This window comes from Dermochelys coriacea, chromosome 5 (genome assembly GCF_009764565.3).
Source record: "Dermochelys coriacea isolate rDerCor1 chromosome 5, rDerCor1.pri.v4, whole genome shotgun sequence".
NCBI classification, from domain to species: Eukaryota; Metazoa; Chordata; order Testudines; family Dermochelyidae; genus Dermochelys; species Dermochelys coriacea.
The window spans coordinates 13914357-13941151 of record NC_050072.1 but is presented as its reverse complement, the minus strand read 5'-3'; the positions used below and the strand labels follow the sequence as shown (position 1 = coordinate 13941151).

General features: G+C 43.3%; 1 protein-coding gene across 1 annotated transcript in view; it reads left to right on the top strand.

The window, feature by feature from the left end:
• Positions 1-5506: 5506 nt before the first annotated feature.
• The window catches only part of SKOR2 (SKI family transcriptional corepressor 2), a 38989-nt gene continuing 17700 nt past the window's right edge, over positions 5507-26795 (top strand). Inside the window, exons 1-5 of the mRNA XM_038402313.2 lie at positions 5507-7766; positions 8637-8700; positions 9027-9098; positions 21862-21927; positions 22316-22414. Coding sequence (XP_038258241.1) covers positions 5550-7766; positions 8637-8700; positions 9027-9098; positions 21862-21927; positions 22316-22414 — 2518 coding nt within the window. The 5' untranslated portion in view covers positions 5507-5549. The remainder of the gene's footprint in view (positions 7767-8636; positions 8701-9026; positions 9099-21861; positions 21928-22315; positions 22415-26795) is intronic.

The following is a 26795-nucleotide window of genomic DNA, read 5'->3' as shown; positions in this document are numbered from 1 at the left end:
TTTCAGATATGGACAAGCCAGTCTAAGAAATCACCAAAAATAATACTAACATCCAAAATCATTTGGCTCGCCTGAGACTGAAAGGCCTTAAACTGGATATCACATTTTTGTGATTCTTCTTACTTTTGTCCAAAGTGGCGTTGTTCTTAAATATTTTACATGATGTGTGCATTTTATATCTTTAACCTATGTAATAAACACACACGTGTGTATGTGTGTGTATGTGTATATATATATATATATATATATATATATATATATACACAAAGAGAGAGAGAGAGAGAGAACAAATATGTAATACAGACATATACATACGTGTATGTATATATAACATTCCTTTCCTATCTGTACCATATAGGAATCAAATACCAATTTAGTGAAGACAAGAGAGGAAATTTCTCCCTGGCGTAGTAATAGATCATACAATGTGTGACACTGGTTTAACCAATAAAACAATTTGAATCAATTAGCTCGTGGAGGAGAGTTTTGAAGTGTAAAATTCATGTCAGTCTGGCTAGGAAGCATTGATTAAAATGTCACCAATCTGAGGCTTGCAGCTATTGCTCACATGAAAGCAGCAGGCTCCGATATGGAAGAGAATCAGAAAAGGGGGCGAGGGGGAGGTCCCTGTGTGACAATTGCTGTGTACGGGCTAGCAGGATTTAATAAAAGCTGACAGAAGTTGTAATAAAGACAGGCTTTTGCATTTCAAAGTTTTAGCGAGGATCAGGCGTTGTAAGGGCTCTGCTGTCTAGGTAAAGATTAAAAAGAGTTTTCAATATTTCTGGAATATCTGATGGTAAATGATGCTAAGAGTCGAAAAGGAAAGCTGCAGCTCTCTTTAGCATGCACTGGATCCTTTAAAAAAAAATTTCGTGATTAACAACCACGCGGAAAGGTTTGTCATGTTTCGCATGATCTTTACAAAAAAAAAATCTTTAAAAAAAATCTAAGGAATATTTGAAAATACCCAATCCCTTGGCCCTAGATCCATCCTGCTGTTTAAACAGTTCGGAGCTGGATCTGTTTGCCAGATGCTATTCGGTTTTGCCTGAAAGTCTGCAGGTTTTCACTACTAGCAAGGACCTAACAAACTTTAGAATGGGAAAGCCCCTTCTCGTCTCCGGTTGCTATTATCAATACAAAGTCGAAACCTGGTCAGTCCAAACAGAGATCTTGTCAAATCTGGGGGGCGGGGGAGGGAGGACAATCTCTAATGTTTCCTTTTTTGAAGGGAAGAACCGCTACATATGAACGATTGTCCATACAACGCAAGGATAGCCCTGCTGATCTGTTTCATATCATACAGCTTTTCAAGCTCACATCTGCATTCATCAAGGAGATCAGAACATTAGCTAAGCTACAGCCAGGCATTCCTGGAAAGCTACAGGAAGGAAAAGGGGAGAAATATTTCGAAATCCTGAGAAGTTCCTTAAAGTCAAAGGAAAGGGTTGGGGAGGCGGGGGGGTGTCAAGATTCAGCCTGGAAATTATTGATAATTAGATGAAGAGGAATAAATCGTGAGTCTTTAGATGAAATATTTCCCCTGCGATACGCCGAAAAAACCGGCAGCATATTAACTTTCGTCGGGAAGTTCAAAGCGCTGATTATCTGCTTGACAAATACAAGTGCAAACTTTACTATCTTGTTGAAGACCTACTTCCTCTTCCTTTCTTTTGCCAATTTTTTTTTTTGGGGGGGGGGAATAAGTCTCCTTTGGACATTTTCACGACAAGCCTTCGTAAAGGTCGGTTTCAGTGTGTTTGTGCTGCTTGAGTTAGATTGTTTAGTTTGCTTGGGGCGTCCCCTGTTTATTACTGTCGATTGCGTTTGTTCTTTAGTTCCTGCGCCTGAACCTATCCGAGTCGGCTCTTAGAAAAAGTTAGATTGCACCCGTGTAATGTAATCCGCTTTCTTCGAGCAAAAAGGTTTCCAAACCTGTAGCTTTTATCCTCCAATTGACTCCCTCCCTCCCGCAGTGTCTTGGCAGGGCTAACGCTTAAAACACTCACAAACATTTAAACAGTTATAGTTACAAGTTAAATGTCATTTAAACTTTCTATGCTCTTCCCTCTCTGGGAAAATGCGTGTAATACTTCCTCCTAACTTCTGGCCAGTTAAGGGGCAAATATATTGACAACAGATTAATGTCCTGCGCTCTTGTATTCAAATCTCTCTTAAGACAAATCTGCCACTGAGCTTGGTTGTACATTGCCAAGTATCACTGGGCCCTAATGGCTTTTTGGGGGCCCGAGGCGCTGGGCCATAGGAACGATACATACAAAAATTACGTTCATATGTTTTGCCACCAAATCAAGAGTCTGCGATGTCGTCGATTTGCTCCTTCAAGAATCGCGCACGAAGGATTATTTATTCTTGTTACAGTCGTTTTAACCGTGGATTCTTTCCGATCGAAATTCCCCTTTCAAGGCCAAACCGTGACATCTCCGGCTCAGACAGGTCACCTCGCTACCCATTTGGACAATGCCTCTGTTTTAAACACAAGGCAAGCTACAGACGTATCTTACCCTCAACCCACATTAGGAGTGAGCAGAGTCTGCCTGGCGAGTACTTTTGCCAGGTTTTCTTCAAAATACGTGTGAGAAGGGGAGGGAGAGGAATTATCCACAGGGCTCGCTGCTGCTATTCAGGCAAAAAAGGGAGTGAGGGTCTCGGGATCGGTCCTCGGATGTAATTTTTAAAACGTCCCCGTACTCTGTCTGGGGGGGGGGGGGGAGGGGGCGGGGAGGCGTCTCCTCTGTCTCCACCTGTTGGGGAAGCAGCGGGGGAGCTGGAAGAGCTGCTGCTGCGTATAATCCGAATGGCTGGCCGGGCGAGGCTGTTACCGGACCGGGGGGATAGAACAGACCCCCCCCCCCACACACACACACACACCCCTCCCCCCGAATCCTGGGAGAAGAGAGGCCCGGTTCTTCCAGGTTTGGGGTCGCCGCGCGTGGCTGCCCCGAGGCAGCAGCGAGCGAGGCGCCTCCGAGCCCCCCCAAGCGAAACCCCCTTCCAGGCGCCGCCGCCGCCCGCCCCGTGCAGCGTGGCCAGCCCCTGGCGGCGGAGCGCCCGGGAGCCGGTGACGTCACCGTGCCCGCGGGGTGCCGTCGGCCCGGAGTTCGGAGACGGAGGGGACGGCGCGCCAGCGAGCGCTCCACCCGGGGCTGGGCGCGGACCCGTTCGCACGCGGAGAGCACCCCGCGCTGGGGACCGGGGACGGATCCGGCCGGCCCGCCGCCCCCGCGGTCATTAACGCAGAGGAGAGCCTGCCTCTGAGCGGAGGGAACCTTGCGAGACTCCTTGCCGGCTTGATTTGAGGACGTGCTTTGATGTCTCTCCCCTCCCGCCCCCCTCTCCTGTCTGAGTCCCCCCCCTGGAAGCCGGTCAGGAGGACACACATGTACAGAGCACCGGGATTGAGGAGGTAAATATTTCATCCTCGCTGCCTGCTCGGGTCAAGGTTAGCTCTGGTCAGGTTTTCTGCATAAAGTTCAGGGTGTGTGTATGGGTGTGGGGGGGGGGGCAGGCAGGTTCTGCCTTACATTAATAGGGGAAAGGGAGGGGGCTAGGGACCTTTTAGAGAATGTTTTCTTGAGCAAAACTTTTACTTTCTTCCCCTTGCCTTTTTTAATCGTATTTATATGTGGCTTCCCCCACCCCGTCTGTGGAAGGGAGGGGGGACAGAAGGGGGAAATGATTTCTAAATCATTTCCACTGCTTTAAACAACGCCTGGTCCACAAAACCCTTGGAAAAAAAAATCATACCAGGAAAGTCTAGCTAGACTTAATCTCATTCAGGTCCGTGTCTATGGCTGTGTAAATGTCAGCATAGTAGCTGAGAGGATAAGAATCTTAGCTGGTCCACGAGGGAGCTATTTGAAGAGTTTGTGCAGGGGAACCAGGTATCACTGTTGTCTCACATTGCCTATTAAGTAACTCTCTCTCCACTGGAGATATTGTATGTGATCCATCCGAGGTGACAAGCTCGGTTCCTGTCTTGTTAGAACGTGCTGCGTTTGTTCAGCAGTCCTGAAGGCCACCCGTCTAATGAAAGCAGAGAATCGGAGAGAGCAATATTGTAAAACAGTAACAATGTCATATGAAACAAAGGCAGAATTAGAATTGTATTATGGTCTTTCAAATCAGAGATAAATATGACCTGCAATTTATTAAATATAGAAGGCAAGGTTGAGATGGTCAGAGAAGGACCATTTTAAGCAACTGATGTAGGGTTTGATTAGCCCAGTCACTACCCAATGCTTTCTTGGGAGAGAGGATGGTGTTTTTTTTTTTTCTTAAAAAAAAAAAAAGGTAAAAAACCCAGTTGTTTTGCCCATAGGCGTTTTTGTTGTTTGGTTTGACAGGATTCATTCTAACGCTTTATTTTAACTAGTATTTGCTTTGAAAATATTCTTATCTGATGCAATTAAAGAACTGACTATTCTCCTAACCTGAAATCTTAGAATGTATGCGTTTTTAAAGCACTGACCTTTGAAAAGATGGCATTATCAACCTTTCGAAGATAGAGGAAACGTCCCGATAGCATCCAGAGAGAGCGGAAGTAATCAATTCAATATTTTCTGCTGATGGCGGGTGGTAATTGGGTGGCTTCCTTGAAACCTTGTCGAATTCTTAAACCACTTCTCTGTAACATTCTTTACACACCCATTGCTTTTCTAATATCAACACAGTAAGAGATAAACATTTGAAAATGGTTTGAAATCATAAACACCTTCTATTTAGGAGCATTTGGGTCTCAGGAATGACGATCCAGATTCATCTTGTTGATCTCAGTAGATACTATAGTTAACATTTGATGCGCCAAAATTAACTAAAATGTTTCCGTTTTGGTTTAGCAGCTTTCCAAATTTTTCTTTTAACCGACTGAAGACAGCGTTTGCCACTGCAAAAATACCACCACTCACTGTAAGACGTTGGTGATGTGGATTTCGTTTCATGTTAGAAAATTATTTAAACTTTCGATTCAAAATTGTGAATTAAACCTGGTACTAAGGACAATCGAGTCATATTAAATACGTTTTAGGATAAATACATTTTAAGATTCTTTGCCATTCAGAACTCCCACTGAAGTCAATAGATGTGCAAGGTAGGGTAGGAATGCAGAAAACAATCCTAGGGTGTGAAATGACTCCTTTTTAGATGTGGTGTTGTAGCCCTGTTGTTTCCGGGATATGAGAGAGACCAGGTGGGTAAGGTAATATCTTTCACAAAAGTTGGTCTAATAAAAGCTATTACCTGCCTTCTCTCTCCCATTTTTAGATGTCACGTTTGTACTTTTCCAGCGCATGCTAGACTGGAATAAGTGTATAAGCGCCTGTCAGGACTGAAAACCTTTTCGCGTCCACGTTTTTTTACAAAAGATTTAACTTTCCTCCGTCCGATTCACTTGTCAATAGACCAAAGTGCGTCCCAGCCCCTGACAGAAGAAACTCAAGCGTGGGACTTCGGTTGGGTTGTGGGTTGGCCCGCGACGGCGGTTATATAATACAGTAGGACAAATGTGCTAGGGGCTGCCCAGAAGTATGCAGCCTCAGAAAGGAGTGAGCTTTTGCCTTTCCTCGCTTCACTGTCCCATCCCCAGCAGACCCATGTTCTTTTCTCTTCCAGTGGGCCACAGAAGACTCCCGAGGCTGAGCGCTGAAGAGATGGCGACAAGCCCCCTGCCAGGACCTACGGACATCCTGCTCTCCTCCCCCTCCAACACCTACCAGCCGGACTCCATGAGCCAGCCGCGGGCCAGCCACGCCAGCATGAAGCCTAACCAAGTGGGCCAGGTGATTTTGTACGGGATCCCCATCGTGTCTTTGGTGATCGACGGCCAGGAGCGGCTGTGCCTGGCGCAGATCTCCAACACCCTGCTGAAGAACTTCAGCTACAACGAGATCCACAACAGGAGGGTGGCGCTGGGCATCACCTGCGTGCAGTGCACCCCGGTGCAGCTGGAGATCCTGCGGCGGGCCGGGGCCATGCCCATCTCCTCCCGCCGCTGCGGCATGATCACCAAGCGGGAGGCGGAGCGGCTCTGCAAGTCCTTCCTGGGGGAGAACCGGCCCCCCAAGCTGCCGGACAACTTCGCCTTCGACGTGTCTCACGAGTGCGCCTGGGGCTGCCGGGGCAGCTTCATCCCGGCCCGCTACAACAGCTCCCGGGCCAAGTGCATCAAGTGCAGCTACTGCAGCATGTACTTCTCGCCCAACAAGTTCATCTTCCACTCCCACCGCACGCCGGAGGCCAAGTACACGCAGCCCGACGCCGCCAACTTCAACTCCTGGCGCCGCCACCTCAAGCTGACGGACAAGAGCCCCCAGGACGAGCTGGTCTTCGCCTGGGAGGACGTCAAGGCCATGTTCAACGGCGGGAGCCGCAAGCGGGCCCTGCCGCCCGCCCCGCCCCAGCCCGGCGCGGCGGCGGCCGCCCAGTGCCACCCGCTGGGCTCCGCCAAGGCGGCGGGCGGCGGGCTGCTGAGCCCGCACCTGCTGGGGGCGCCGCCGCCGGAGCTGCCGCAGAAGCGGGGCCGCTTCGAGGAGGACGAGGAGCTGGAGGGCGGCGGCAAGAGCCCGCGGAGCTACCCGGTCATCCCGGTGCCCAGCAAGGGCTCCTTCGGCGGCGTGCTGCACAAGCTGCCCGGCTGCGGCGGCGGCCTCTTCCCGCACCCCTACGGCTTCCCCGCCGCCGCCTTCGGCCTGTGCCACAAGAAGGAGGAGGGCGCGGCGGGCGAGGCCCCCAAGGCGGCCGGCGGCCTCTCGGGCCTCTTCTGGCCCGGCCGGAAGGACGCCGCCTTCTACCCGCCCTTCTGCATGTTCTGGCCGCCCCGCGCCCCCGGCGGCCTGCCGGTGCCCACCTACCTGCAGCCGCCGCCGCCGCCGCCGCCCAGCGCCCTCAGCTGCGCCCTGGGCGACGGCCCCGGCCTGCTGCGCCAGGCCTTCCTGGAGCTGGCCGAGCCCAGCGGCGAGGCGGCGGCGGCGGCCGCCGGGCTGGGCAACCCCCCGGCCGCGGCCGCCCCCCGGGAGCCGCTCTTCGAGGCGCCCCCTAGCGGCGGGGACGCCGCGTCCCCCGCGGCCGAGGCGGGCGGCGGCGGCGGCGGCGGCGGGGGCAGGGTGCCGGCTCGCCACCCCCACCTGCTGCAGGGGCCGGCCGGCCGCAAGGCGGGCGGCGGCGGCGGCTACCACCACTCCAGCGCCTTCCGGCCGGTGGGGGGCAAGGAGGACTCGGAGAGCCTGGCCAAGCTGCACGGGGCCGGCAGCGGGCCCCGCCGCCCGGCCTCCCCGCCGCCGCTGCTGCTGCTGCAGGAGGAGCCGGGCTGCCAGCGCCCCCCGCCGCCGCCCCAGGCCCCGCACCGCCTCCTCTCCCCCGGCGGCACCAGCTGCAGCTACCCCAGCGAGGAGAGCAGCGAGGAGGAGGACGAGGAGGAGGAGGAAGAGGAGCAGGAGGTGGACGTGGAGGGGCACAAGCAGCCGGAGGAGGAGCAGGAGGGGGACCAAGGGGTGGACGCCCTAGGGGGGAGCAGCCGGTACCTCCAGAGCCGGGGGCTGGCGGGGAAAGGAGGAGGCAGCAGGGACCGGGCTGCTGCTACTGGCCTCTTCTCCGTCAACTCCTCCAGGCAGCAGCAAGAGGAGGAACTCGGGGACACCAGTGCAGAGCTGCATCCTCCTCCCCCTGGCCCCCCGAAAGGGGGGAATAGCAGCAGCAGCAGCCCAGTGCACCATCCATCACTGGAGGAGCAGCCCTCCTACAAAGATGTAAATATCCCCTTTAGGCTCCTTCCAGCTAATTATTATTATTGAAATGCACCTTTAGGCTGAATCGGTTCCATATGCGTAAGGAAGATGGATCGCTCGCGTTCCCCACAGAAATAAAAAATGCAGGGTGGTTCATACACATCGGCCCAATTGTTCTTGAATTCAGACCGAATGTAGAGGGTTATTTCTCTTCCTTTACAGTAGATTTCGGTTTGTAAAGTGGAGAAACCATCCCCCTAAAACAGAAGTAAGGGAGAGCGATCTGCTCCAAAGGTTACATCCTTCCCCAAAGGATATTCTTGTTTCCTACAAATGAGCCACTTGAAGGCCTTACCTGTGTTTTTAAAAACATAGAGCAATTTAGACATAATTCCGACCGGACCACAGGAGGGTTTGGGGGCTTCATTCTGTATTTAAATGTTAGTACTAGAAGTCAAGAGGTGTAGAAGATTTATTAGGTCATCTTGTCTTACTCCCTGCTCCTTACAGTAAGTTGTTTTCAATGGATGGAAGAGTTCGGTCCTTTCTGATAGCTCCTGTCCAGTTAAATCTACCAATGGCAAATTAGCTCAAGGAAGAAAATAATCCAGGCCAACCTGCACACCTCCAAGCTCCATTACCCCTCCACCACCCCACAAACACTCAAAGTAGAAGTTGTATATAGGTGCTAGTAACATATTTGACCTCTACAAGATTTATAAGGTTTCCAGAAAGGCAATCAGCAAAGATAATGTCATGGGGGATTCCACAATAGTCACTGCTATTGATGCCCTTTTTCTGCTGATTTGGTATTTGCCTGGGATTGTATATCTGCATATGATTTGTCTCTAGATATTGATTTTGTGTGTTTAATTATTTTTATTCCTGTAGAATCAGAAAAGCAAGGAGGGTAACCAAGTCATTTTGGCTACCAAAGAGGACAGTCACTTTTCAGGTAAAGACACATATATTTTTCTTTTTTTAAAATCGATCCAGTCACCAAAAGACTTAATAAATCACAACTCTGTGGGTTGTATCAGTGTGTTCGCTATAACATGACTTAAATAAAAAATAAATCACTTCCATGATTTCAATTAAGAAAAAAACATTCTAATAGCCTCTTTGATGGCAATTTAACATAATATTCATTCACATCCAAAACACATCTGAGTGTGTGTTTAAATATTAGATATCTATTTTTGTTGGAGTCTACTGTTGTCTTGGGTATGCTATTTCCTGCTACTGAAAGTATTTTAAGTGTTGCATTTGTTTTTATTTTAGATAAGAACAAAGAGCATAATTTTTTCATCACAGAAGAGCCTTCAGGAGGAGACTTCTGGCGAGATATAGCAGGTATGCTCAGGAAAGTGTAGAGGATAAGCAGACAGAGACTTAAATTCATAATCAAATGTCTGAATATTTAGTGCAAGGGTAAAGATAAAAACAACTCCAAGTAGATATAACTAAGAAAAATGCAAATAGGGGGGAAACGGTGACATTAATAGCAATAAGATTATTAATTGCTGGGCATATTTCAGTAGAAATTTCAGAAATAGATCAGGTTACACATTGAAACAGGCTGGAAAAGCATAAAATGACAATAATTGAAATGTTCTCTTTGAAACCTTCCATTAAAAAGGATCACAGCTTATTGCTTTTAATATCTGTCAGAAAGACATTAAAGGTGTTTTATGACATCTATGCCAACATTTATATTATCTCCATGATAATGATCTCTACACAAAATGTATAATACATTTACAAAAATTACATTATACAAATTAAATGAAACCACCTTTTACTGATTGCTAAATGTCTCCAAGGGGTTTGGGAAAGACGTGATTAGAAGTTTTGATACTAAGTTGTCTATTGCAGTGTCTTAAGGAGAGGGTTTTGTTTCTTGGGAAAAAAGAATCTAATTTTCCATTTATGTAATGCAAACTGCCTTGGCTTTGACTATTCACGGTTAATTGACTGTCAAACGAGGTTGTTATCCTCAGGCAATGTCTGCAAATTTGCCTGTCAAATGAGACAGAGAGAGCAAGCGGGGAGGGGGGGGGGAGAGAGAGAGAGTTGTACAAGGAGTGGAAATGAAGAAAATAGGATCTTAAAGAAATCTTATATAATAGCAGAGAACAATTGAAAAAGATCACAAACATTTCTAAATTTATTGCATTGGTAAATTTATTGCATTTGAAAGATTATTTCTTTAAAATACTTAATGCATCTCTGGTGCCTTTTATTATTGTTATGTGGGGGGGGGGGGGAGAAAGCAGTAGCATTTTAAATAATGTGAATGTGTGATGAAGAAATTGATATGTTATTGTGGGTCAGTAGAGATCACCTGATTATTTTAGGTACCTTAAAATACTTGCTATTGATTAAACTTCCATGATAGTAACAAGTAATCCTGAGTGATTTAGTAAGAATACAGGACACCTTGTCTGTATTCCTCATTGTGGCCAATTTTTTTAAAGTTAATTTTTGCTTTTTCAAGTGATTCCATCTATGCTAATTTTTTAGACAAATTATAGTGATGTGGTTGTTTTTATTTAACTATTTATATTGCAACCTTATGCAAAAATCTGAATGCTTTGCATTCACTGATATTGCTAAACAGTGATAGTCATATATTTCAATGACAAAATGTACATTTCAGTTCTCAAAGATGTATAAAACATTGCATATTTGGAATCTGTTAAGAGTCCTAAAGATACTAAGGAATGATCGGCAACACTTTAATGGTTAAGAGTGTTGGGACTGGAGGTAGAACAAATTGCTGCTAGAGAACTGAAAAATATCTAAGGGCCTATTTATGAAAATGCTTACTATTGGGTGTTTTGCTATCTTACCATAAGCAGTCCCATTATCTTCAGTGGGACTAGGTATGATAGGAAGTGTATGCAGGATTGGACCCAAATGCTCCTGCACAAAGTCAAGGTATTCATAACATATTTACAATGTCATTCTGTTGGAGTCAGTGTTATCAAACTGCTTCCCAGAAATTTCTAAGTATTCAATTGACTTTATATAATTATAAATTAAAACTTAAAACTGCACATTTCAAAATATGGAAGAAATAGTTTAGAAATATTTTGGCACATGTTCAACTTATGTTAATCAGTTCAGCAGAATAAAAATAGCTTTAGAAGTAGCTCAATATCTTTTATATTATAGAAACACAGTTGGGATAGTGCGCACGCACACACAATCTAGCATGCAAATTAACCAGGGCTATTTCCAAGGCTGAAGCGGATTGGGACTGAAACAGCCTGTACTGTACAGCCAACAAACAGTCAGTGAAAATTCTTTTTTCTTTTCAATCAAGCAATGTTCAGGAAAGAGTTCTCAATTATTCAAATTCCCATGGCTATTTCAAGAGCTACCTGTGACTGACTTACATAACTGGTCCAGTTCTTTGGGAAAGCTGTGATAATTTACCACCCTGACCTTCCTTTAGCATATGGAGCTGAAGAAAAGAGAGGCCAAAATTTGTGGTGCACTACAAATACTGCATATTGTTTACAGAAAAGCTCAGTTCTACAAGGAGTATACTCAAACTGCCTCAAATTTTGGCTCCGTAAGAAATTTTGGGAGTCATGAAGTAGATGCTCAAAATTATAAAGACCATTTCTGATTCTCAGATCTTTTTTTAATTGTAAGAATGACATGGCAGTGATTTCAGAAAAATCTAAATTATAATCAATGGGCCAAAATCTGTTTTCCTTTTTGCTAATGTAAATCCAGAGTACCTCAATTGATGTCAATGAAATTACTGTAGATTTGCACCAGAGTAATGGAGAGTACAAAGTGGCCCAATGCTTGTTAAGCACAGCAAATTACAGGCCCAATCCTGCAGTCTTTATTTGCATAAGTAGGCCCCAGTAGCTTCAGAACCGGGCCCCAAATTTAAATGACGTTAACATTTTCACACAAGCTGGTGGCAAAAACCAGAGAAGCCAAAACTCTGGTATGGGGAGAGAAAAGGGCAAAATTGCAGATTTAGGCCCTGACCCTGCAAATTGTTCAGTGGGACTCTACATACAGAACAGATTGGGGCCTTCAGTTTGAAATAACTGGCTTCTGCGTCTTCAGGTTTTTACCAAAGAGCCTTCAGCAGTGTTGCCAAGTCTCTTGATTTTATCAATATTTGGTGTTTTGTAAGACCAGCTCTCCTGGAATCCTGTGGTTGCATGAAGAATCTTAGCTTCCATTACAAAAGTAAATTTCTTAGCCCTTGTGCTTACAGAGGAAAGCTTGAATATGTACCCTAAGGGTTCAAAAATCAAAAGGCAAATAAAAATTTCTTTAGTTTCAAATTGGAAGATTTTTTTTTTTTTTAAACTCATGATTTTTGAGGCCCTGATAATGGTTTTTATATGTTTTGAGTTTGGTAATACTGGAGCCCATTCTTCATTCCTTATGCACTCTCTAGTCATACAGATTTTAAAAAAAATCAGTCTTTGTTTTTAAACATTAAATGAAATATAGTCTATCTGCACAGAAGTACAACTGATTCCTGATTTATTTATTTTTTTAAGGCAAATTAACCTTTAAACGTCTAGCTTTTGAGAGAGAGATTTATATATGTATTTATATGTGCTTATGTATTTTCCTGAATCCTGATTTACGTACTACTTAATCCCAAAATGTGACATGGCTCCTTTAGAAGGTGTTTGAGTGTTTTAAGTAAATACATTCTTAGGTAGGATTTCTTCAAGAATTGTATATATGTTCTAGCAACCATTATTTACTTGTTAACACAGAATGGTTCCTTTTGGAGATCTCACAGTCTTCCAGTTAAAAATCTGTCTATATTTTTAAATGCATATTTATTTATCTCGTAGACTCTTATGGCTCCACCACTGCAGCTGGTTCTTTATGTACATGGGCTCTATCCAGCATAAAATATCAATGGCCTCTAAGAGAGAGATATCCAGGCAGGCTATGAATGCTGACTTCATGGCAGGCTGAACTATCCAAGGGGGAGAGTCAGCCTGCTGTTGAAGTCTTTAAAATAAGACAATAGACAGCTCCAGACAGGGGTGAGATGCCGAGGCAGGGACTAGCCTGCAGTAGTTACTACAGCCCTAAGGCAGCCATGGATAGGGGAGCATGACTCCAGCTGACCAGGTTTACAAATAAATTGCATGGAAGTGCTGAGATAGGGGGAATTTTGTGAGAAAAGGAAGACTGGTTTTTGGGGAAAATCGTAGAACTGAGTCAGAAAATACGGGCTGTATTCCTGGGCCTGACACAGGCTTGCTGCGTGACTGTGGCCAAATCAATTAGGCCATATTTATATTTAAAACACTACAGCACCAGAACTGTAGCACTTCAGTGATAGGATAGGTTCTCCCTTTGCTGTAGGTAATCCACCTCCCTGAGAGGCAGATTACAGCAGGGGTTAGGTCCGCTTACCTGCAGGCTTGTGTACACTTGAAACACTACAGCGGCAGAGGGCTCTCCTGTCAGAGTAGGTAATCCACCTCACCGAGAGGTGGTAGCTAGGTTGATGGACGAATTCTTCCCTCAACCCAGCACTGTCTATGCAGGGACTTAGGTCAGTTTAGCTACATCGCTCTGGGGTACGGATTTTTCACACCCTCTGAGAGACATAGCTATGCCAATGTAACTTTTCAGTGTAGACTAGCCCTCGGTCTTTCTGTACTAACTTTCCCCATCAGTATAGCGGGGCAGTGTGAAACTTATTTAGTCATTGTTTACAGAGCATTTGAACAGCCTCTGATGGAAGGCTGTATAGAAGTGAAAAGCACTTAAGGTGACACACAGAGGGTGAAAAAAATCATGGTTTTGTGTCCCTTTTGTTTCTTTATTGGGTAGGAAGATGTGGGCTTTTTTTTTTCTTTTAATTTTTTAATTTCTTGGTTTCTTTAAATTAGAAATTCAGGTCTTTGCTACTCTGGTGACTGGAGTGCTAGTGAAATGTTGACATCACAAGAGCCAAGGACTTGTCTGCACACAAACTTGCACCTGTTTACCTGTGTGTTTATAAACTGATGTCATTAAATTGGCACAAACCTCTCTGTGACAGAGTGCAGGGAGTGAACAGGTGAGCCTGTACGCTGATCATTTGGATACCAATTAGCTCCCTGGAGATAGCTGACTGAGGTAATTAGATGATCAGGCTGGCTGAGGTAAAGGGCCCACCAGCCCAAAAAGATAGAGACACAGGAAGGAACAGGGCTAGTTGAGGCCAGTCACAGACAGACCTCAGGGAAGAGAGACCTCTGCCCCTCTCAGGTCCTGAAGAGAGGGTCTAAAGCACTGAGGATGTTCGAAGTAGCCCAGTTGCATGGGCCTGTGGTGGTGTTGGTGGAGCATGGTGGATACACCACCAGTAGACTCCGAGCCAGTTTCTGTTGTGCAAAGAGGCAGCAGTAGAGCCCACCCTGCTACACCCTCTATAAACACACTTATTTCCAATTAACAGTGGCCTGTTTCAGTTTAGTTAGGCCTGGTCTACACTTAAAATTTATAGCCAGGGGCCTGAAAAACGCACTCTCCTTAGCAATTTAGCTATGCTGACCAAGGCCCCTGTCTAGACACAGCTAGGTTGATGGAAGAATGTTTCCATTGCTCAGGGGGATGGAGTTTCTACAGTGATGGAAAAAACCCCATCCATCACTATAGTCTGCATCTACACTACAGGGTTATACCAGCAAAACTACAGCGCTGTAGCTATGCTGCTATATTTCCAATAGTGTAGACGTGGCCTTAATCTGCTTTTTACAGGATTAAGTGAAACCAAAATAGGCCACTCTTAAATCTAAAATAAGTGTCTACCCAAGAGTTTGCACCAGTTTAACTACTTTGGTTTTAAAACACACCTTTAGTTTAACAGGCCTAAGCTTGTGTGTAGGAAAGGCCCTGCAGAGTGAAAGCTGTGCTATAAAGAGAGGAAGGGATTTTTCCTTTGACTGATTAAAATTGTTGGGTTTTGTGTAGTATGTGTGGGTTTTTTTAGACATCTATTTAGCTTTTAATTAATATTTAAGAGAAAGGAAGCCCATTAAGTATTCAACACCTCCTCCCTTTCAATTAAGGAGTGAGAGTACACAATGGATGCTGAGCCCCCTAGGGAAGTACCTCAGGAAAAACAGGGGAGACCAGACTTAACATTCCTAGATTTTTTTTTTTTTAAGGTAAAAAACAAGTAGGGGAAAAAAACCCCTTTTTAAAAGGTTCAGGCCCTCTTTGTACATCACACACACATACGCGCGCGCACACACACACAAGTCATATACTCTATTATTTCAGGTCACCTTTAAATCTCTCCCTTCTTCCATCCCAGCCTCGACCTCCCACAAGGACAAGGGTTGAGGAGTTACAAAAATGCCTTTCTCTGCCTGATAGAAAGTCTCTCTACTCCCAAGATCTCTGTTTGTGGAGGCTGAAGGAGTTACCCATCATGCCATGTGCCCATTCCTCCATTCTGATATGCAGCTTTCAGTCAGAGAGCCAACAACCTTAGACTATCTTTTTAAAGTTTAACCAAGCAAGTGCAGAAAAACTTTCCCTAGTACTATCCCACTTCTGTGTTAGGATGTCAGAGGATTGAGCTTTCCCAAGAATCTGACAGCCATCTGTGACTTCCTTTGAAATGGGGGGATTACAGGATACTTAAGGGTGCAGCTTCTGTGGTTGTAGAGAACTAAAAGCTTGAAGGACTATGTTTACCAGCTATACCTGTGGTGCAGACATCATACTACGGTAATGTTTTCCTTAGAATAACAGTTTAAAAAAAATCACCTGAACTCTTTGAGGAAAGACAGACCCAATGAGATGGACTGATTAAGAAAAGAAATCATGGCTGTATCTTGTATAACAACAATATACACGCTTAATATAATTTATATCTTATCCTGTCTCAACTGTGCTGTATTCCTCAATTTTTTAACTTATCTTTCACACTCTCATTTAATACTTATGTAACAAAATAACTGCTACTGTCACCAATTCTGTTCGCTTTTAACAAAATGTTAGTAACCAAAAAAACGCTTTATTAATTCTGAGTTATACAAGCACCTAGCCTTTTTCCCAAAAGAAGTATAAACTGATCATCCAATTTGTATTTTCTCTTATTTTAATGGTTTTTTTTTTAAAAAAAAGCCTACTGGGGTTTTTATTTATTTGTGTATCTTGGTTAAGCATTTTTTCTGGACAGAGAGATCTTGTATATTTCACATCACCCCAGAATGAATTTTTACAATCCCATTATATAAACTCAACTTATAATGGAAATGCTGGCCCCACAGTAACTATATCTATATAAATATATAGGCATAGATGAGCTTTTCTAATAAATGTAGAAGACAGTACAGATGTTAAAAAAGTACATGTTGAATATGTTTCATATATTATGATTTTTACGCATACTGGTTGTAAGTGTGCATTGATTTCTGAAAATCAACAGTAAATCTTCTGAATACATGTAATAGGGGACCTTCCAGTTTTACTTTAAAATTAGCTCATCATGAAAACACATTCCCAATTACACAACAACATTGAAGATTTTTCTCGATAGTTGGCAACTTGTATGTTGTGTAGTGATTTATTTAGTCCTGTACCACTCATATTTTTAAGAATAGCCCTTTCTGAGGATTCTTTCTGGCAAATACTTAAGCACATGAATAACTGCCTTCACCTGACATCGGGAGGGCTACTCATGTGCACAAGTGTCTGCAGAATTGGTCTGTTGATTAAAACCATACATTTTGAAGAATTAGGCAACAAATTAATATCTTCCAAAATGTTGGGGTCCTGTACTGCTTCAGTCGTAAATAGCAGATCTACCACTAATTTCAATGGGAGCATGGTTTGGTCCTTCTTATATTTTTAAAATTTATTTTCTATGTTTTCTGTCTCAAATCTCTTGAGTTAATAAAAATTCAAGAGGGGAAAAAAGTCAAGTCTTTCCAGAAGAAAAGTAAATAGTACCTTATGCCAAAATGTTTACATTTTAGTTAACTAACCACATTTTTTAAAATGTTATTAAAAATTTAGGAGAGAAGTACAAGAAGCAATGTATATGCTCCAAGAAATACTCAAAATATATAATCCAGAAATTTCACACCTTCTCTATTGCCAAAAGTTACATTAAAATGACTTCAACTTCCATGAAGTTTCTCCAGAATTGGATTGGAATAACTGAGAGCAGAATTTGGCCTGTAAATTCCCTATAAATGTAGTCAATCCAGTAGTTCCATATGAACAAAACTGCCATTGGAAAAATAGTTTATCAGTACTGATCTCTGTTATATTCAAGTACATCTGGTGGAACTTCACTGATTTCAGTGAAGTTACTTATAATTTTTATAGGTGTAACTGAGATCCGAATCTAGTCCAATGTGAGATTTGCATAATTTTTTCATTCCTAGAAAGGGTTTTAAAAGTTTGACCTTGAATTAAAATAACCAAATAAAATGTAGCAAATTTTAACATATATATGAAAAAGGAGAAGCTGATTAAACTTGATAGGAGTAAAAAACAGATTATGGGGAAAAAAACAAGAATATAGGAATAATACCTGTGATTATATTATGTGGACCAGGCCCCTTGAAACAGGCATAACCTCCTCATCTCAGACTTTAAGAGTTTTGCTGCATTGAGACCTTTAGTGCTGGGAGCACATCAAAGCGCCAAGTCTACTTGCAAAGTGCAAAACAAAAGAATGATGGGCATGTGGGTAAGGGACTGGACTTGGAAGTGCCTGGCTCTGCCACAGGCTTTCTGTCTGTTCTTGGGCAAGTCACTTAAACTCTCTTTGCCTCCGTTCCCCATCTGTATAATGAGGCTAATATGTCCTTTCTCCCACCCTTTGTCTGTTTACATTTCAAGTCCTTCAAAGCAGGGACTGTCATTGTTCCTAGCACAATGGGGCCCCAGTCTCAGTTGCATCAGAGTAGCACCTGTACAAACAATAAAGAACAGGATTATTAAAAAGTCATAATTTCAAATGATTACCACATAGTAGTATCTGCAATACCACAATTATCTGCTATTCTAGATCTTGGGGAAAATGTGCTGACATTTTAATGGCAACCACTGTATAAACTATATTAATCATATCTCCACTGCAGTCAGTCTAAACTGCCAAATTCCAGCAGTGTTTTGGATGCACGGGTCTCAGTGTTTTGGATTTTTTTTTAAATAATGTGAGATGGAAACTCTGGATCATTCTTTTTTGGTTGTTCCAATGTTCTGGGCAGGAATCGAGGGGAGGTTCCTCCCAGGATGTTGCAGATGTCACCATTGACTGTGCTTCTTCATGTCTTCTGTAGTATAGGCTTTCCAGATCAGGCTCTTTGTGTGTTTTAAGGAGACAGAATTGGGGCATCCCACTCTGTACGAGCTTGTGCACTGTTTTTCTGGTGTGCATAACTGCCCAGTGAGCCAGAATTTGAGCTTGTCTTTATCCCTAATTTTCAATTTGTTGAATTGTAGTTCTGCTAAATCTGAATGTATTGCCTAGAGGCAGCCAAATGTGGTAAGGTGCTTTGCAAACAGCCTAGGAAGTTCTGCCAATTACCTTCTCTGCAATATCCCACTCAGTTCTAGATCTCTGTTTAGCAGAGAGTGCCAGTTATACCACATATTTTACAATGTGGGCAAATATCCATTAGGTTCTAAGTATGGAACATCAAAATGATTTAATGTACAGTATGATGTAAAACAGATTTGACTCCAGGAGACTGAAGGAGGTAGACATTAACGTCACTATATCATCTAGCCTCCTGTCTAGTTGTGTAACTAGCTTTTTGCTTAAAATTTAAGACCTTTGTCTATTTTTCTTAGCACAGAATTTTAGAAACATATATAAAAGGAGCCGCATAAATTTTAAATGTTTAAAGTTCTGCTAGTCTGTGTAATTGTAATATTTTACAAAGTCTAGGGTCCCAGAAATTATTTTAACCATCTGGCTTTTTCACAGATTTAGCGGGTAAACATCAGGAGTCCTGCTCCATATAGTAAATGCAGCATGTTTTATTTACTTAGAACCCAGTCTTGAAATTGGATTCCTTAGGGCAGACTCACTGCAGGACTGGGGCCTTCAATGCTACAATAATAAGCCCAGGTCAGAATTTTCAAAAATAAAAGCCTAAAGTTAGGCTCTTAGATCCATATGCAAATGAGTGGGATTTTCAAAAGCATCTAAATGACCTAGGAGAAAAAGTCCCATGGAGCTGAAGTTGACTTTAATGGTACATTTACTCCTAGGTCACCTATTCATTGATGTCAACTTCAGCTTCTAAGTGACTTAGGTGCTTTTAAAAGATCCCACTCTTCTTAAGAAAATGTTGGCCATTATGTAAAAACCTAAAATAGTGTATCAAACAGATTTAAATCCATGGAGAATAATAGAAATTAGGGTCAGAAATGACCCGAGTCCTCTAGCGCATTGGTTTTCAAGCCATGGGGCATGCCCCTCTAGGTGACTAGTTGCAATGAGGCTATCAGGGGGAGTGAGGTGGGGTGCAGGGCTGATGCTGGCCAGATGTCCAGGGCACGGCAGCACTGGGGAGATTGTGCAGGGAAGCCCCAGCCATCAGGGGGAGTGCAATTCTGCACCAGCCTATTGCTCTCCCCCTCCTGCCCACTGGGGACTCTCTGGCCGCACCCTATGTATTTTAAACCATCTGGAGCCTCCTGGAGTGAGAGGCTCTGGGATATGGGGGAGGGAGAGGGAGGAGCCCGATCTGCTCTGCTTCCAGGAGTTCCTCCAGGGATGGAGCCAGCTGGGTCCTGATGCCACGAAGGCGTGAGCCAGATGGATGGAACGTGGGCTGGGGGTGGGCCTATTATGTGACTCCCATGGAGAAGGTGGAGCACAGCCCCCCCTCTCCCCTCCAAAAAAAGTTTGGGAACATCTGCTCTACCGTATCCTCTAACACAAGCTCTGAGAGACTTGTTTCACTGAATCCTTATGACTGTTTTTCTCTCTCTTCACAAATGGAAGTTACTCTGCTTTCCCTGTTACTTAGTATTTATTTAGCATCATAAATCTCTCACCCTACAGAGCTGCTAGAGATGCAGTCCCTGCACTGAAGCACCTAAGTTCCTTTTTCAAATGCACCTTGGACACTTAGGAGCCTAAATCACATTGACTTTGTTAGGGTCCTACGGTCCAGGTTTGTAAAGGCATTTAGGCACCTGAAAATGTAGCTAGGCAACTAGTGGGATTTTCAGAAGTGCCTAGCTGTCTAACTCCCATGTCCACAGCCCTTCAAGCCCTCTGCTCTTGGAACTGTCATTAAAGTCAAGTTCTTGACATAGCAGTCTTGAAAAATCTGGCCTGCCCAGTGCTTGCAAAGAGCTAAATACCAATACTACAAAAGGGAATGGAAAACATGCTCCTAAGTCAATGACAATGATGAAAATAGAAATGTTTCCTAAACAGATGATATTGTTCTGTGTAATTTAGATTGTGCTGACCCCCAGAATGTACTAGGCCCCTTTGAAACACAAAAGAGGACACAGTCCCTCTTCTGAAGAGCATATAATCTAAAACCCAGTAATTAGCATTGCCAGTGGGAATGCATGCTCCCCCCCTCCCCGCACACACTCAAACCTTGTGCTAATTTAACACTCTGCCAGTTAATTCCAGAAAGACTATTCAATCTGTTGTATTCCCATATTCATTTTAAAGTATTTATTACATTAAAGCATTCTAAATACTAACTTCCAGATTAATGTCTTTTAAAAATGAAATCTTTTAATTAAAAAACAAAAGAAAGGGATTCCTATTTATACACGTTTATTGACAAAGGCCAATTATCTAGTATGCTTCAAATGTACCATGTCTGCTCAGATTTATCAAGGCCATGCTATAAACTAGGGCCTAATATCAGAGTCCTCATGGAAGCAAAAAGGTTGCTTCAAAGGGCGTTTTCTCCATAGAATTGGCCTGTTTCTAACCAGTAGGAGCAGGAAAGGGTTCTGCCAATGGACACAACTTTGTGATGGGCAAAATAAATTCAAATAATGTCCTGCTCCTCTATTGGGTCACTTTTTTGTGAGCATCATAGATGCTGTAAGTCTTCAGGAGGGATTTGAATGAAGAGCAGGCAGTAGCTTGGGCATTTTGTGCATAGTGAGTGGGATGGAAGAAGGTAGGGTGATGTCTGGGGGAGAAGTGAATGAGAGAGGCATTGAGGTTGGTATCTGTGGCAGTGTAGAGGTGATGCAATAAGAGGCAAGATTCAAGATGTAGGGTGAGACAGAATTATGCAGGGCCTTGAAAGTGAGGACGAGAAGTCTCAATTTGGTGTGGAGAATGGGGAGCCGGTGGGGCCATGCATAGTTGGGGAGCGGGTTGACGTGGGCATATCTGGGGAGGAAATTAATGTTAGTGACCACATCTTGGATGAGTAGGAGACAGGTGAAGTGGATATCGGGGAGGCCAGAGAAGAGGGAGATGATGTAGTCAAGGCATGGATGTAATTTCTTTAACTGTCGGGGAAGAGAGAGGACAGTTTGGGACTTTGATATGTCTTGGAGGAAGGACAGCAAGATTTGGACATTGCTTTCTCTCTTATTGATGTAAATCAATAACTATTCCCCACTCCATTTATCATGTATCATGTCTTCTGTCCTCAGACCTTAGCAGCAGCGTGATCTGCATATCCATCTGAACCACACCCTGCCCCTGGGTTGGGGAAGGGATGCTATCCCCTCACTCGCTTAGCGCACCTATGCACCTGCCTTCGCCTTCGAGGAGCACGTATGCCAAGTAGTTACCATCTGAAATTAGGAGCTAGTGTATGCTAAACAGCATGGTGATAAATTCTGTTTATAAGAATTGTAAGCAATGACATTTTCTGCAGAGCATTTCTGAAGCCTTGGACATCTAAGATAACACTTAAGATCATAGAAGATATGACATCAGAAGTCTGGTGATTATGATAAGGGCCCGATTCTGCAGTCTTTGCAAAGGCAGAATTCCCTTTGACATCAATCGTGGTTTATCCTACACTGCAGGAGTGAGCTCTGAATGCTGAAACCTTCTGTCCAGACTTTCAAAGAGGATGAAAGAACAATACCCGATAAGAAGCAACGTATTATAAATCAATAACTTTTTCCTTTCTTTATTAAGGTGAACACACGCAAGAAACCAATTCGCCTCATTCACTGAAGAAGGACGTAGAAAACATGGGAAAAGGTAATACCCTCCCCCCCCAGTTTTGATATTATTAAAATGCTTTTGGTTTTAATAGAATATAAGGATAATAGGGAAGTATTTTTGTTCAGCACTATATTTTAAGCTTGACAAGTAACATATGAATAATATATGGACCTTTGGGTAGATATAATTGAGATTAATGCATACATATCAATCAATACATGACACCGTAATACAATACTTTAAAATAATATATTACATTGATTTATATTCATGGATTTCTACACAAAATCTATCCTAGATCTATACAATGTTTTTTTTAAACTACTAAAATATTTTCTTATAATAATGAATTGCCACACATAGCAGTTAGTGCAAGAGTTATTTATACAAATTAGTAAAAGAGCTCTTCTTTTCTCTTTGTTAGAAGAACTTCAGAAGGTTTTGTTTGAACAAATAGATTTACGGAGGAGATTAGAACAGGAATTCCAAGTGTTGAAAGGAAACGCTTCTTTCCCAGTATTCAGTAAGACATATTTCTGTGTTTTCACTGTTTTGTAGAATGTCATTGTTATTTATTATCAATTTATAAAAATATAGGAATGATTTTTATAGGTGTGTTTGTCACTAGACACCTGAGCTGGCCCCACTGAAGTCAATGGGAGTTCTACCATAGATTTCAATGGCAGTAGGTCAGGCCCTTCAAGCATAAGCTTGAAGTGAGATGTTGTGTATTTTTGGATAAGTATAACCCACAATTTTGTCACGCTGGTTTTGGTAACTTTCATCTCCCTGTTGAAAACATGGGGATCCACCAAGACCTGCCCCACTGTTGTATTCTGACCATAAAGCCAGCATAACTAGCTGCACTCCATTGAAAGTGGAACCTACAGCATTAGGGCCTATGCCACACCTGTTGTCCTGCAGCTGGCCAAAAGGGAACAGTTGGGACTGCACTCTACCCTGTAATGCCCATCTGTTGCATCAACCCCATTAGGCCTTCTTAGCCAGTGGCCTTCAGGCTGTTCTAAGTGATGCTGGGGGACTGGCTCAGCCTAAATTTGGGGCACGCAAAGGCCACTTCTGCATTTTCTGTCACGAGGTGGATTGCATGTTCTTTGACCATTGCTGAGGATCCGGGTCATTAAGAGGTGATGGAATATGCCATATAAACAAAGGATTATGAGGAACGTCATAAAACCAATATGGAATTTTCTCCCCTATGATGGAAGACCAATTGCTTGAGGTTTTTCAAAATAGACTGAATGAAGCAGTGGAGAATATGTTGCAAGAGAAAATCCTGCACTGGCCAGGGACAGAGTAGATGACATAATAGGCGTTTTCGGTTTCTGATTTGTATGATTCTATAGCACTGGGCAAGCCAAGGTGCCTCTGCAGCTTTCTGCTTCTTCTTATGTCATGTTGAACTGCACTCAGTACTGCAGTTCAGCTCTTCCCACGTGCCGCCCACTGTGCATAAGGAGATGTCACTGCCTTGCAGCTGTTCAAGCACCCAATCCTCTGCTGCCATTTGCTCCACTGAAGAGTGAAGGAGCGAGGCTCAGTGTTAACGGTGTCCCGAAAAGGAAACTCAACTGTTTGTGCCCTTTTCTGCTTCTTCCTGATGTCTAAGAAGGCCTGAAAGCTTGGTTGCATTCTTGTTTTTAAAGTCTGTTTGCTTTTAATTTTAATATCAGGTCTTGTCTATGCCCCTTTTGCTGCAGGGTTCTGTGGATTGACAGAGAATTATTGGGAATCGGACATGACAAAAGCCTAGCAGCTGTAACTTAATCAGCTGGGAGGGGAAGGGATTTTAGTCAGATGCTTGTTTTTTGTTATCACTTATCTGACTGAAGGCACTGATGATTACTTGGACAAAAAGCTCCGAACAATGCCATTTCTTCAGCTGCAAACCATTCCAGTTTTTTGGTCCTGCAAAGAGTCTTTCCACAAACTCAATGAAGACAAGATTCGATATGCCAGATATTCCCAAGGTTTGAAAAACAAGCAGAAAAACAGGCCTTTGTACTCCCCTTTCCCTTCTTTGTGATGTGAAAACAGTATTTTTCCCACCTTTAAGTAGAAAGAGTCGAATTTTACCCCTCAAAAGTCATGACATCAGGGAGAATACAGAAAAGCAAAGAAGGTCTCTCTGAATGTTTCCCATCTTTAGCCTGGATATCAAAAAGATTAGTACATCTTCATAAATAAATACACAGAAAATCCTGAAGTTATGTGAAGTATGCCATAAAATAAGGATGACCCAATATGCAGTACAAATTCAGCCATTGGGCTTGGAGCTAGATGATTTTAAAGTAATTCATGTACTTCAGTTCATGTACTTGAAATCATGGAATTGTAAAAATGGCATCTTGGAATCTTGCCATTCAGGTCTCACATTTATCCTTTCGTTCTGCAATAAAATTAATACTCCATCATTGCCAGGCAAATAAACCCTGCGATTAAACCACATGAAATATAATTCATATGAAAGAAAATAATGCGTACTGCTGACCAAGGAAGTGGCATCCATGCACAACAGCTTGAAAAATAGGTGGTTTCAATATACCACAAAGAAGTGGTCAATTTTACTCTAGTTTAAAATAGAAAACAAGTACAGTACAATGGGAGAACAGGCCTTTCTAAAGAAAACATATATAACATACTAGCTAACTGTGCCCCCCTCGATAGATTGTTCCACAGCAGCTCTGCCGCTACCTGAAAAAGGAGCTGCTTTGTAAGCTCAAGTGCTAGAATTTTTTGGTTTTGGTTCTATAGGTCCCAGGTTTGCTCCATGTTGAGAGCTTGTGCTGGGGCTGTCACAAAGGGACCAGTTAGATAAATCTCTTGGTAAATTGCAGATGGTCTTATTAAAAGGCAGTTGAATTGAAAATGGTAAGGAATTAAAAGTACAGAAAATGAGCCCTAGAAGGAAAATGGACCTCTTCTTTCCGGGAGACTGATGACCTGGAGGCAGCAGAGTTTGAAGGAAGAACATGGAGCTGGGTAGCAGCAGGTCCTGATTTCCAGTCCGCTCATTGAGCGAGTCGGACAAAGGATTGAATGGGCTATGGAGGTGAAATAACTCTCCCATCCCTAGAGCTGGCTGGGATGAAGGCATACTGCGGAGGGGGAGAGGGGATTCTGGGGAATCTTGCACCTCCCCTTGCAGTGCAGGAGCTGCTGTTGCCTGTTCTATACCTTGTCTATGGACAAGAGGCCTTTGATTTGCAAGTCTAACAGGGCAGCACCTTCGCAATCAAATTTTTTTTTTTTTTTAAGAGGGAAGTGTTCATCTCTGCCACAGGGCAGTGAGCCAACACGTGTATTTGGAAGACAGCACTGTAACAGCCTGGCAAACCGACTGAAGTTATCTCCCACAGCTTGGCTTGTAAACCCGTCAGGGTGGGGCCCATGGCTTGCATGTCTGTACATTACTGAGCAAATTGTGGGCACCGTATGAATTAATAGTATTGGCACTGGCATCCAGAGCGGTGCCTCTTTAAATATTCATCTCTGTTCCCCTCGGTATTGTGAAATGTTATCAATGCCACTATAACCATTTCCCTAGGGAGCTTTTGTATCCATAAGGTGGGGCTAGTAACTATACTGAAATTCTAAGCCATTCACACTGAACAAATGATACCCTCTGTGATAAAACAGTATGCATTGCATGGGTGCAGGGGATGTAATTTCTCAATGGCCTGGATATGCCAGCTTCTCTCAATGCGAAACAGGTGTGTCCCCCCAAAGGCAAAATTTTGCTCCCTCTTTGTAACTGTAACTATATAAAAAATCTGTCACATTTTTATATTACTCAGGTTTCTTTAATGGGCAAGAGAGAAGTCCTTCCAAAAGTTGCAAATGTCTCATTTCCATCAGTTGCTCTTTCTTGTTGAGGCAGCTTAGAGATGGGCGGCCAAAGAATTTTGTAGATACTCATTTAGGAGCTGAGAAATTGGAGATGAATCAGAATTATGTGGTCCTCATGTTCATCCTCTTAGGCAATGCAAAATTGTTTCCTATAGCATATTTTCCAGGGCTTTGGTCTGGTCCAGTTTAGTTCTCAATGACTAAAATAATGGAGCTCCACCTACTTCCCTTGGAGAGACTGTTTCATGTTTCATTGGTCAGATTTTTTTCCTAATATTCAGACCAAATTTTCCTTTGTTTAATTTCAAGTTTCATCACATCACTCCTTATAGACTCATGGATTCCAAGGCCAGAAGGGACCATTGTGATCATCCTAGTCTGACCTCCTGTATAACTCGGGCCATAGAACTTCCTCAAAATAATTCCCAATAGATCTTTTAGAAAAACACCCAGTTTTGATTGAAAAAGTGCCAGTGATGGAGAATGCACCACAACCTTTGGTAAATTGTTCCAATGATTCATTATTTTTATAATTAAAAATGTGCACCTTATTTCCCGTCTGAATTTGTCTAGCTTAAACTTCCAGCCATTGGATCAGGTTATAACTTTCTCTGCTTTGCAACATCCTAAACAGTTCCTTTCCTTCCTTGCTGTTTATACTCATCAGACACTTGTAGGCTGTAATCTTTCTATGTATCTTACAATCTTATATGGCTCCATCACAGTAGTATCTGAGTATCTCACAATCTCTCTGTATTTATCCTCACAACGCCACTGTGAGGAAAGAAGTGCTATTATAAACATTTTACAGATGGGGAACTGAGGCACAGAACGGCCAAATGCCTTGCTCCAGGTCACACAGGGAGTCCATGGCAGAGGAGGGAATTGAATCAGATTTCCTGAGTCTTAGGCTAGTGTCCTAATGACCAAGGCGTATGTCTAGTTCTTTTACTCATTAAGTAAATCCCTCCTCATATAGTTGCTCTTCTCCAAATTCCCTCTGGTTTGTTGGCATCTCTGTCGTTGAGGTGCTG